At 36.1% G+C, this 14,296-nt stretch overlaps 1 protein-coding gene across 1 annotated transcript in view; it reads right to left on the reverse strand.

Moving 5' to 3' along the window:
• Window positions 1-976: 976 nt before the first annotated feature.
• Window positions 977-14,296, reverse strand: part of CDH7 (cadherin 7) — a 119,387-nt gene continuing 106,067 nt past the window's right edge. Inside the window, exon 12 of the mRNA XM_059140328.1 lies at window positions 977-1,531. Coding sequence (XP_058996311.1) covers window positions 1,038-1,531 — 494 coding nt within the window. The 3' untranslated portion in view covers window positions 977-1,037. The remainder of the gene's footprint in view (window positions 1,532-14,296) is intronic.

Raw genomic sequence — 14,296 nt, forward strand, 5'->3', positions numbered from 1 at the left:
ATGAACGACTGCTATGTCCTTGTCGCTGCGCTCCTCTCTGAGATGTGAACAGCGGCAAAGCTCAACCGCTCGACTATTTTGTTCTCCATTTCCATGCTTCCTTTCCTTCATGTAGCTCAGACTGGAGAAAAATCAGCATGTTCTGACGAGTTGAATGCTATGAGGCAGTCAGATGGACCTGAATTCAGTGGAGATGGGAGCTCCAAAATAAATAGAACACCACGTGTCAAATAAAAAAGAAAGGAAAGATAGTCTCCTGTATAAATCAGAAGAGATAATCAACATCAATGAATAGACAGCAACTTTTTTCATACCTACACAAGCATCTCAAAATGATGGCAAACTTTAAGAATGGTTTACCTTTTTCTTATTTGGAACACTTCATAATTTGTTTGCAAAACAACAGTTGATGTTGCCTTACACCAAATTTTATTGGCTTGTGTTGGAGGTTTGGGGAGATTTTTCTAAGAATTTATATATTGCTAAATGAAATATATTTGCTACCCAACAGCAATAAAATGCTGCTGGATTCTATAATCTAGCAAGCTAAAAGCATCACTGTAAATTAAATTTGTCCCAAGTTTTGATATGCAAGAAGTTCCAGGACTTTTCAATGGCTCATCGAGTTGTGTTCTTCTTATGGGCAGTGCCGTGAAGGTAGGTACAGGGTACGCTTGGTTCACGGACAACACAGGCCACTACTTACTCATCGAGGTTAGGTGCTTTGCAGGTATCTGAGAGTTGCTATCTATTCACAAACCACTGAGCATTTCGTTTTATCAAAAAGCCTTCCAATGCTCAGAGTCTGTGGTCAGTGCAGTCCCTTGGATAAGTCAAATGAAGTAAGTTATGCTTCACCAAGGCAAAAACCTAAACAGTTAAAAATGGAGAGATATTTACAACCGTTTTCTCTAGTAAGTCGAGTTCCTGTTTTCTTTATGGAGTGGGGTTTTTTGTCATTTTTTGTTTTTGTTTGTTTGTTTTTGTTTTTTTGCTTTTACTTTTTATTCAGTACATTTCAAATTAAGGTCCCGGGGCTATGAGTACAAACTCTCCTGGCCGGTTCCATACATATCTGCAAGTCGTTTAAAGCGAGGCCCCCAGTCACTCAGGTAGTCATAATTCTGGTCAGAGTTTGAGCTGATGGAATCCAAGGAGCTGAGGGATTCGGCCATGGAGCCATTTCCTTCAAACGCGTACGTCTGCAAGGAATCGTAGGGGGGCGCACAGGGATCCACATCAGCTTCTTTCAGTCTTTCCCAGATAAATTCTCGAAAAATGACGTTGTCTGGGATGCTTTTAAAAGTGGGTCGACTCAAGAACTGAATTTCTGGAGTCACGTCCCTCCGAGTCTTGGTGTCTCTGATGACGTTCAGATTTCTCAGGGCGGCCATGTCGAACGCTTCCGTGTCTTCCTCTCCGCCCCCCTCGTCGTCGTACCTCACGATGTTTTCTCGGATGTCTCTCTCCTCGTCAAAAATGAGAGGCTCTTTTTTCCGTCTTCGCATGGTGACGATCAGGAGGATCAACACTAAACCAAGGAGACAGGAAAGGGAAAGTTTCAGTAAATCCCCAGCTGCCCCCACCATGGTGAAATTGGGCCTATGACCTTGACTTACAGATTTCCTGCTCTTTACAGGGAAATGAACTGACTGCCTCCCTGCATGGGAATTCAACAGCGGTAAATGTGCTAAAATTGCTAAAACGCCTTTAAAATAGGACACTTTTATACATCAAGAAACTCTTTTCCACACCTGTTCAGAACTGAGGTCTCCCTCTGTAAGGCAACCTCCAAAGTATTTGTTGGAGCAAATTGAAGGGCCATTTCAGGATAAATACAGTAATTTCAAAGCTGGGCAACACAAAGGTTTTTTTGTGTTTGTTTTGTTTTGTTTTTGTTTTTGAACTCCTTAATTGCGGGAAAGGCAAAGTGACATTCATAAATGTTTTAGGTCTAATTTAACTATTGCAATTTTAGAAGAAATGGATTTTAGCATTTGGTCAGGTTCTTTGAAGAAATGCCTGGTACTTATCTAAGAAATTCCATTGTTAAATAAAACCCAGTATGTCAGGCCATATATGAAGATCAAAAGCTTTTCTATAGTAAATTGAGTCTCGCTTTCAGGATGAAATACTGAACATTACACATTCTTTACACATTCTACCTGGGGAGAGAAGTTGCGAGATTTTCAGCTTAGTCAAAGATAGATTTATCACAATTAATAAATAATAAAGCATATGGTTGCATTAGAAAGCAATGGACACCAAATACACTGGCTTTTTGGGTTTAAAATATCTGAATATACTCGTATTTTTATAAGTATACACTACTAAGAAAGATTCTGTTTCACTCAGGCTATGGGCAACTGAATGCTAGCTGAATTGGGAACATATCAGATTTCATGGGCACTTGAATTAAGTTTAAAAAAAAGGTATTTTTGAATTTTGGAGTTCAAAATACATAGAGAATTATTGTTAATTTCCTTTTTGTTACATCAGCCAAATATATATATTTTTTGATGATCTGAAAGGCCCAGAGGGACCATTACTCTCAGCCTGCTTTTGAAAGACACTTAAAATATTTATATTTAAAATGTCTTATAAGGTTTTAGTTTGGCATTAATAATACATTTGAGGGGTGCCTGGGTGGCTCAGTGGATTAAAGCCTCTGCCTTCAGCTCAGGTCATGATCCCAGGGTCCTGGGATCAAGCCCCACATCGGGCTCTCTGCTCAGTGAGGAGCCTGCTTCCTCCTTTCTCCTCTCTCTCTGCCTGCCTCTCTGCCTACTTGTGATCTTTCTCTGTCAAATAAATAAATAAAATCTTTGGAAAAAAAAAATACATTTGAAAATAAAAGAAATAAAGCCAAAAAGGACATCAGTGTAATTCAGAATAATTAAAAACAAAGACTAGAAGAGACATACTCCATCCCCTACCTCAATCTGCTTAAAAAAAAAAAAAAAAAAAAAAAAGAAGTCTAAGCACTTACTTAAATAAGGCCTTTTTTTGTTGCAATGTTCTGGCATGGGCCTTGAAAACAAATATATAGCTTTGTTGTCAAAATGGCCTTGGATAAAAGTTCAGCCTTTTCACATATTAGCTGTGTGATCCTGGGCAAGTAATTTAAACTAATGGAGCCTAGCCACATAAGATAATTACAGACAAATGTTTCCAGGGTAAATTAGAGAGATTGGGGAATAAGGTAAGGAGAGGTATTAGAGTGACAAGTACTTGTTTGTGTGCCAAAGAGAAATTTTCATTGTTATCCTCTGACCGAGAACGTGAACTCAACATTTTTCCTCTGACCCAAGAAAAACAATGAAATGAGGTAAGAAAGTAGAAGGTGTAGCAAACATATGGCAAGGCACATGTACTAAAGACTGACTGAGAGACAGAAAAGACAGTAAAGGTGAAAAATGAAGGTCTGCAAATACGACTTATCATTTGGCCCTCAGGGTAGTTCTCTGGGGAATGTGTGTTCTTGTTTGACGGTGGTCTGAGGCATGTGAAACATCCTGCCTGTGGTCAATGAATAAAATGCAATAGGTGGGAACGAAGTATCCTCTACTTCCAACTGCCCCAAAGCCTTTGCGCTTTCTAGAACACTATGAGCCTAGTGCTCTGTATAAGGTCATTGAAATACAAGCTGAGAGCTCAAGTGACAATTTTCTAGTTCAGAGAAAGACACGCCAGTAAATTTTAAGACATATGGATAAATAATATTTTAGATTTATGTATATATATAGCTTCTGAAACTTTTTATATGGTTCTGCCCAAAATAAAAGTCATTGCAACAGAGGGACAAGGTAATATTTCCTCAGAAGTCAGATAGAGATAATGGAAAGGTAAGCATCAGAATGATGGGTGGACAGGTAGAGGCAGGAATAAGAGAAATCTGTCACCCACATTGGAAGCAGAATTGAGGGGGAGCAAATATCCAAATGAGTGCAAGAGGATACAAGAAATGAATGGGCATCAGGGTGCCTGGGTGGCTCAGTGAGTTAAGCCTCTGTCTTCAGCTCAGGTCATGATCTCAAGGTCCAGGAATGAGTCGCGCATGGGGCTCTCTGCTCAGCGGGGAGCCTGCTGCCCCCTCTCTCTCTCTGCCTGCCTCTCTGCCTACTTGTGATCTCTCTTTGCATCAAATAAATAAATACAATCTTAAAAACAAAACAAAAAAAAGAATGGGCATAAAAGTGAATGAGGCTATGAAGAGAGTAAGATATTATGTAATAATTAGTTGTTCTTTTAATTTAAAATCTTTTAATTTAAAAATTAAAAAATTTAATTTAAAATTTTAATTTAAAATTTAGGCAAAAATGTCAAAATTTCCAATTCTCTTTCCTTCATATAATTACAATGAATCTTTTCATATATATATATATATATACACACACACACGTTTTACTTATACATATATAGGTATATATATTTATGTTACATTTTGTTTTATATGCTATTTTAACATAAAACATATTTCTTATGTTCTATTGTAAATATATTTTCATGCTACAGAAAAACTTACTTTTAACACTCAAGCATAGTGCTCAGTAAAAGTGAAACATGAAAGAACCCATAGGTGTGTCAGCCCTCAGGTTCAGTACCTATTAAGGATATTAATATCTTATAGAGTTTATTTTATTTCTCAATCTTGCCTGAAGCTGAGAAAAATGAAGTGTTTTAGGAGGTTAGAAAATTTAACATTTCAATGACTTAGGAGAATATTAATTTCTAACTGCATGAGCCCATATAAAAAATAAAATTTAACCTTTACATAGAACAAGTATTAAGTGCTCTTCAGGGTCTATGGAGATAATCCCTGTATTAAAAAGAATATTTTCTGCTTAAGTAAGCACAAGATTATATAGTTTAAGAGGTTTTTCTCATATGTCTTTTCTGTCATATGGATAATACTTATGAGTGAAGACAGAAAAGACCTAGTCTAGACAGCGTGGCACTTATAATGTGTTGTTCATGAGTTTATATACGGTTAACAAATGTGTGTTAACCATTTATTACAGGCATTGGGTGTGATGATGTAAAGTTGCACACAGAAGCAGGCAAAGCACATTTCTTCATGGAACTTATAATGACATGGGCAGGCTATTAATCAAATAGCAAGAACTAAATGTAAAAGTAAAACGATGATAATTATTCCCAAAGAAGAAAATATGATCTTTTAAAGGTCTATAGTAGAAGAAACAGATCCACACAAGGCAGATTTACGTGCCCCTGCAGGCTGAGGCTAGGTGATACGGGAGATTATACTTGGCACAAACAAGCAGTCAGCAAAGGCTGGAGCTGACAGGGCTGAGGAGGAGAGAACGAGGTGGGAGATAACCAATGTGGCTTGAGGACCGCCTCCGTGATTATCTATGCTCTTAAAAAATCGTACTGACTGAACTCAGGAAGAAGGGAAAAGAAGATGTTAAGAAAGCAATTACAATGCTACTGCGATTTCTGTGTTGTAATTCAGTTCGTTAACATTCAGCATTTTCAGTCTCCCAGTCCTGCAGACAATAGTGCTGGTGATTGGCAAAACTGTTTAACAGAGAGGATCTCTGCATCCAAGCAGCTCAAACGTGGTCGCTCTGTATTTACAAAGATAAATGTATTATAAATCATGATGTAATTCACTCAGAGAGAGGACACACATACACAGGTACACAGGTACTAAGGAGCCTGTAGACCAGAACAGCACCATTCTCCCAAACGGAAATAAATAAAAGGGAAGACGAAGAAAAACACAGATGTGTAAAACACACCAGCACACTCTACAGCAGTGGACCCTTCTATTCTCAGCATCACTGTAGTCTGTGACAGATACACATCCATTTTTACTTAAATCCTCTTTAAAGTATTTCAAGTCCCACTTAACACACTTCTTGGAGGTTAACCATAGCATTATTGGTCATGATTATTAAGAGGCCCCCTCTCCAACAAACTTCCATCGTCAAATGTCTTACTCTCTTGAAGACAGCAGACACTTGAAAAGTCATTCGGGTTTGTTCTAGAAGTACTTATAGTGTATTCTCAGCTGCTGAATTCAATGCCCGATTGTTATCCCGAGTCCTCGGCAATGAATTATCTAAGCTTGCAAATGTCTGAATGCTCAATATTCAGTTTTGGTCCCCAGAACATTTGCACAGATGTGGCACAAATTGGTACTACGGCTAGATAAGTCTTCTTATAATAAAGAAAAACTATTCCCTTTATTTCAAATTTTGAATTAATTCATTTAAAACCACTCAGTTATGTGAACTACTATCAAGACAGTTCTTTTCCAACCTAAAACTCTATAAAAAGTTCTTGCTTTAAATCAAATTGCAAGACCTTAAATACTGTTAAATATCACTTTGTTGAGTTCAACCTACTATTTAGAGACTCACCAAAAGTTAAAACCCAAATTTCTCTTAATTCAACATTTTTCAACATGATTTTCAACATTTCAACATTCAACATTGATTCAACATTTTTTACTGGGCATTGATTTTCAACTGTAATCCCTATAAGGTCAGTGATTTTATTCCCCACAGATATATCTTGAGCACAAAAAGCAATACTTGATAATAAATAAGCACTCAAAACATATTTGTTAAATATAGTATGGGTTGGAGATATGCAGGTAACTCTTGCCATTGTGAAGTTAAGTATTTTATATAAGAAAATATAACTCGTATATGATGCAGTAGATTATACAGCAATATAATGTATGCTAGGTAAATATGTATGGGAAGGTATGCTTTGGCCAGGTTGCTCAGAGAAAGTCTCACAAAAGAGATGACATGCAGTAAGACTTGAAGGATAAGCTACTGTCACCTAGAAATACCATTTTCTCTCTGTTTCTGTGAATAATCAGATTTTCTTATTAGTCAATAACATGGCTGTCTAAATCTTCACTATCCAACATGGTAGCTGCTAGCCACACGTGGCTATTGAGCATCTGAAGTGTGGCCATCCCTATTTGAAACATGAACTGAGATGTGCTTTTAGTTTAAAATAGACGTGATGTTCAAGACAATTGTTCATGTTAAAACTGTTCATGTAAACTATATTTTTATAGATTACATGTTAAAATTATAGGTTTGTTAATACTGCATTAAATATCTTATTAGCATTTACTTCCTTTGTTCCTTTTTAGTTTTGCTAATGAGGCTACCTGAAGTTTTAAAATTACATATGTAGTTAACCCTTGTGAATCATAATATATTTCTCTGGACTAAATGAAATCTTAATTCTGTGTGATCTTAAGGTATACTGCTCTAAAATTTTATTGCCAAATGACATATTGAACAGCAAAGTAACTATTATACTACAATTATTACTGTCTATTAGGTATAACTGAAAAATGACCTACTTTAAATGAAAAATCTGCTAGTACAATCTGTATCCAAGTTGAATAATTTATTATAAATAATTATCCACATCCATGTGCGAGCAGAACTTAGCCCTTCAATACCTTTGTTTTTCAACTCCTCACTATCTTTTGATCTTGTTGATTTGCGTAAAGATTACTAAAAATCTGTTAATTTTCTCCATTTGCCACTAATTAAGTTTCACTAATTTTCTTTAATTTTGAACTTGAACGTTGGTGGCTTCAGATCAGAAACAGCCATGACAGAAATATTTCAGCTCTTTTCAGGGTCACTTCCAAATTCCCACCACTTTCTCCATGCCTGGAGCTACACCAGAGTTCTATATTCTCACCAAAAAAAATAGGTCATTAAGTGATAATTTTCCAATCCATGATTTATCTTCAACTACACTCAATGTTACTGACTTTTCTTTTTTATAAAAGCCTATTTCACATTTCTATATTCTTATATCCTGATTGCCCTGAAGCCAGAGAATCTGAGTTTTTTGGAGTATTCCTCCAAGACTAAGGTCATCAATGGTCTTGTTAACATCTGCCCAATCCAAAGGGCATTAGTCAGCCCTTAGCTTACAGGGTCAGTCTATCATATATGACATAGATCTTCAACCAGGAAAAATAATACAAGTGAGTTTTCTTGAATTAATAGACTATTACAGGAATTCTTACAATTTAAAAAAAAAGTTTTACTCTCTCCTCTCAAATCATGCTCTGGTGGCTGCTCTTCTCTAGGTAGTACCTAGGGTAAATATTTCTCAAATTCTGTATGTGGCTTCTTTCTTTTTCACCCAATACTCTTTCAACATGAGCTCAATGAAATCCAAAAATTCAACTATTTTCTGTATATGACAATTGGTGAGGTCTTTGACATATAAATCTCCCATGTACATTAATGATTAGTCGTAATTTTTACTGATAACAAAAACAATATGGGCTGCTCAGAATATAGTAAATACTTAATACATGGAAACTATAATTTTTAATTATTACTATCACTTATTTTACTATAACAACTTTTTGCCCAGGGGCACCTGGGTGGCTCAGTGGGTTAAAGCCTCTGCCTTCAGCTCAGGTCGTGATCCCAGGGTCCTGGGATCCAGCCCCACATGGGGCTCTCTGCTCAGCAGGGAGCCTGCTTCCCCTTCTCTCTCTGCCTACTTGTGATCTCTCTCAGCCACATAAATTAAAAAAAAAATCTTTAAAAAAAAAAAGACAACTTTCTACCCAAATATAGTTTCCCAGATTTTAACCCATTAACTTCAATCTGTTTCAATTTGTGTTTTCTCAAAATAATACCCAAACCAGAAACTTCCAGGTCATCTTGAACTCTAACTTCACTTCCTCCTTGTATTTACCTCTTACTCATCTCACTACCTTAATGAACCAATTATTGCATAGTGTGTAACTCCTGAAGTGTACCTCAAATCCCCCACTTAAACCCACATTTAAAACACTGACTCACACCTGGTCTAGCTCTAGCTCCGGGCATCCCACTAAAGCAGCCGCAGCCCAGTATTCCCCAAGATCCCTAGTTTCCCAGACAAGCAAAAACTAAAGGAGTTCATCACCACTAAACCAGACTTCCAAGAAAAGTTAAAATGTCTTTAAGTGGAAAAGGCCATAACTAAAAATACAATACATGAAAGAAAAAAACTCACTAATAAAGCCAAATATATAATAAAGGCAATGGATCGGCCACTTAAAAATCTTGTGTGCTAAATTAAACCAAAAAGATGTAAAATATGACATCAACAACATAAAATGTGGGGGGGGGGAGTACAAATGTAGTACTTTTTTGGAATGCACTGGAAATTAAGTGACTATCAGCTAAAAACAGACTGCTACATTTATAATGTTGGTATACACGAACCTCATACTAACCAAAACCAAACCCACAAAAGAATCTAACAAATCCAAAGACCTACAACGGATACATACACACAAAAATAAAGAAAAACATCAAACCACAAGAAATCAAAAGCAGAAAGAAACAGAGAACTACAAAAACAATCAGAAAGCAATAAGTAATAGTAATAAACATATACCTATCAATACATTTTAAATGTAACTGGTCTAAATGATCCAATCACAAAGTATACTGTGGCTGAATGGATAAAAACAACATCCATTTATATGCTGCTTCCAAGAGACTCACTTTATATCTAAAGGCACATTCAGACTGAAGGTGGAGGGGTGGAAAAAGATATTCCATGAAAATGGATATAAAGCTGGATCAGGACTCATATCAGATGAAATAAACAATATTAACATTTCCAAATACCTATGCACCCAACATATGATCACGTAAATATGTAAAGCAAATTTAAGCCGACATAAAGGGAAAAACTGACAGTAATAGAAAATAGCGGGGGGACTTTAACAACCTACTTACATCAAAAAACAGATCATCCAGATTGAAAATCAATAAAAAAATTGGCCTTAAACAACACATTAGACCGAATGGCTTAACAGATATATAGAGAACATTTCATCTAAAAACTTCAGACTGCATTTTTTTTGAAGTGCACATTGAACATTCTCCAGGATAGATCACATGTTAAGCTGCAAAACAAGTTACAATAAACTCAAGAAGATTAAAATTATATCCAGCATCTTTTCTAACCACAGTAGTGTGAAACTAGAAATCAATCAGGGAAAGATTTCTAGAAAAACAAAACATGTGGAGGACTAAAGCACATGCTACTAAACAATGTGTCAATAAATAAATCAAAGTTGGAAATAAATACCTTGAGACAAATGAAAATAAAAATGAAAACACAGCTTTTCAAAATCCACAGGATACAGCAAAAGCAATTCTGAAAGTTTATAGTGATATAGGTCTACCTCAAGTAAAATCCCAAATAAACCATCTAACTTTATGCCTAAGAGTAGTAGAATATTAACAAGCAAATTCCAAAATTAGAAGAGAAAGGAAATGATAACAATCTGAGTGAAAATACATTAGATATTTAAAAAATAGAAAAGATCAATGCATAACTAAGAACTGGTTTTTTTGAAAAGATAAACAAAATTGATAAACGTCTAGCCAGAGTTTTCAAGAGAAAAACACAACCATACAAATAAAATCAGAAAAAGAAGTTAAAATGATACAACAGAAATAAAAATGATCATAGCAGACTACTATAATTATACACCAACAAATAGAAGAACTTAGAAAAAAATGATAAATTCCTAGAAATGCAAACTTTTGAGATTATGGAAAAACAGAAAATCTGAATAGGCCAATTACAAGTAACGATACTGAATTAGTAATTAAAAAACAACAACAACAAAAAACTCTCCAGAAAATGAAGAGGAAGGACTGCTTCCAAGTCCTCTATAAGGCCATCATTACCCTGATACCAAAACAAAAGATATTGAAAAAAAAAATTACAGGTCGATAACCCTGATGAAAACAGATGCAAAAATCCTCAACAAACTATTAGCAAACCAAATTCAGCATTATGTTAAAAGAACTATACCCCACGTGGCACATGAATGGTTCAGTTGATTAAGCGTCTGACCCTTGAGTTTGGCTCAGGTCATGATCTTGGTGTCCTGGGATCCAGTCCTGTAATGTGCTCCCTGCTCAGTAGGGAGTCTGCTTATCTCCCTCTCCCTCTACCCCTCCCTCTCCTCTCCTCTCTCAAATAAATAAATAAATCTTAAAAATATAAAAATTATGCCCCATGATTATGTGGAATTTATGCCAAGGATGTTTCAACATCTGCAAATCAATCAACATTATATAACACATTAAGGAAAATGATGGCTAAAAATCATATGATCTCATTAGATGCAGAAAAAGGAACTGACATAATTCAACATCCATGTATGATAAAAAATCAACGTGAGTATAGAAGAATCACACCTCAACATAAGAAAGGTCATGTATGTCAAGCCCATAGCTAACATCATACTTAAGGGTAAAAACTAAAAGCTTTTACTCTAAGACACAAGGCAAGAATGCCCACCCTGGCCATTTTTATTCAACACAATTAGTCACCACAATTAGGCAAGGGGGGAAAAAGGCATCTAAATTGGAAAAGAATGAAACTGTCACTTTTTGCAAATGACATGATACTGTATACAGAAAACCTCAGACTCCACCGAAAACTACCAGAACAAATAAATGAATTCAGTAAAAGTCACAGAATACAAAATTAGAAATATAAATACAAAATACTGAATACAAAATACAGAAATAGGCTGCATTTCTCTATACTATAACAAGCTACCAAGAAAGAGAAATGAAGAAAGCAATCACATTTACAATTTTATTTAAAAAAATTACTTAAGGGGGCACCTGGGTGGCTCGATGGTTAAGCAGTCTGCCTTCGGCTTGGGTCCTGATCCAGAGTCCTGAGACTGAGCCCCGCATTGTGCTCCCAGTTCAGCAGGGAGTCTGCTTCTTTTTTCTCCCTCTACTCCTCCCCCAGCTTGTTCTCTTTCTCCCTCTCTCAAAATAAATGGATAAAATCTTTTAAAAAATTGCCTAGGAATAAATTTAACCAAGGAAGTAAGAGACCTGTATTTTGAAAACTATGACACTGATGAAAGAAATTGAGGATGGCTCAAGTCACTGGAAAGGTAAACCATACTCATGGATTGGAAAAATATTCTTTTAAAATATCCGTACTGTCCAAAGCAAACTACAGATTCAATGTCATCCCTTGAAATTACCAATGTTAGTTTCCACAGGATTACAACAAAGAATCCTGAAATGTATATGGAACCTCAAAAGACCCCAAATAGCCAAACCAATCCTGAAAGTGAACAAAGTCAGAGGTGTCATGCTTCCTGATTTCAACCTATACTAGAGAGCTATAGCAATTAAAACCGTATGGTCCTAGCACAAAAACAGACACATAAATCAATGGAATAGAAAAGAGAGGCCAGAAGTAAATGCACACAACTATGGTCAATTTATGACAAAGAAGACATGAATATACAACAGGGAAAAGACCATCTTTACAGAGGATGGTGCAGGGAAAACCTGACTGACCACTTTCTTAGAACATAAACAAAAATAAATTCAAAATGGATTAAAAGACTTGAATATAAGACCTGAAGCCATAAATCCCCTAGAAGAAAACATAGTAAGCTCTTTGACACTGGTCTTAGCAATATGTTTTTGAACCTGTCTCCTAAGGCAAGAGCAAAAAAACCTAAAAGAAGCAATTGGGAGGGGCGTCTGGGCGGCTCAGTGGCTTGCGCCTCTGCCTTTGGCTCAGGTCATGATCCCAGGGTCCTGGGATCAAGCCCCACATCAGGCTCTCTGCTCAGCGGGAAGCCTGCTTGCTCCACCTCTCTCTCTCCGCGTGCCTCTCCTCCTACTTGTGATCTCTCTCTCTGTCAAATAAATAAATTAATTTAAAAAAAAAAAGAAGCAATTGGGAATACATCAAAATTTTTACACAATGAAGGATAACATCAGTAAATGAAAAGGCAATCTACTGAATGGAAGAAGATATTTGCAAATCATATATTTGATTAGGAGTTAATATCCAAAATATACAAAGGACTTACATACCTTAATATCAAAAACAAAAAAGCAAACAACCCAATTAAAAATGGTTACAGAACGTGAATAGTAGTTTTTCTAAAGAAGACATACAGATAGCCAACAGGAACATGGAACATGAAAAGATGCTTAACATCACTAATCACCAGGGAAATCAGATTCAAATCCATAAGATTACCTCGCACCTGTCAGATTGACAACTGTCAAAAAAACAACAAAAAAATAAGTGTTGGCATGGGTGTAGAGAAAAGAAAAGACTTGCACACTGTTGGTGGGAATATAAATTGGTGTAGCCACTATGGAAAACAGTACAGAGTTCCCTCAAAAGGTTAAAAATACCATAAAATCGAGTAATTCCACTTCTGGTTGTTTATCCAAAGAAAACCAAAGCACCAATTCAAAGACATACATGTCTTGAGGTACCTCCATACTTTGTGTTCCCTCTCTCTCTCTCTCTCATACATATATATGTATGCATGTATATGTAAATATACACCTACCTACACACAATGGAATATTATTCAGCCACAAAAAAGAATGAAATCTTGTCATTTGCAACAACATGGATGGGTCTAGAGTGTATTATCCTCAGAGAAAGACAGATACTGAATGATTTTATTTATATGTGGAATCCAAAAAAAAAAAAAAAAAAAAAGAAAGAAAACCAAAAACAGAAACAAATTGAAACAGACTCAGGAAATAAACTGTGGGTTGCCAGAGTAGGGAGTTAATAGGAAGTGGGCAAAATAGGTAAGAGAGACTAAGTCGTCCAATCCTTAAGTTATAATCCTTAAGACCTGGAAATGTAATGGATAGGGAATATAGTCAATAATTTTGTAATAGTTTTGTATGGTGATAAATGGTAACTAGATTTATCATGAGGATCATTTCATATAAAAATATCAGATCACTATGATGTACACCTGAAATTAATAGGATATTGTATGTCAGGTATACTTCAGTTAAAAAGACAAAGACTAATGGTGGTGAACTGTGCTTAATCTAATTAGTAGATGAGACATTCCCCACCCCAAGTAGGTAAGACTGAAGCTGGTCTAAAAGGATAGTGTGAGCCCAACAGGTGAAGGGACTCAGGAAAAATCTTTTTGTAACAGGGAGGCATGTTGGAACCTAAGGGAAAGGCAGCGATGTGGCTCTTCCTTCAGGGTGAGTGAAGGATTAGACGGGCTGATACCTTCAAGAGGTGAGCAGGTGTCAGAACATGTCTTGCTTTGTGGGCCATGAGAACCATTTGGATTTTATGTAAGTACATTTGATGCTTCTGAAATGTCTCAAGCAAGGAAATAATCTATGTTTTAAAAAGTGAAATGATAGGAAAAATACAGGGGTGCTAGTGCAGTCTGATGATCAAAGACAGATGTCATTGGAAGTGACATCTA

Source organism: Mustela lutreola, chromosome 11, assembly GCF_030435805.1.
Source record: "Mustela lutreola isolate mMusLut2 chromosome 11, mMusLut2.pri, whole genome shotgun sequence".
Classification (NCBI taxonomy): Eukaryota; Metazoa; Chordata; class Mammalia; order Carnivora; family Mustelidae; genus Mustela; species Mustela lutreola.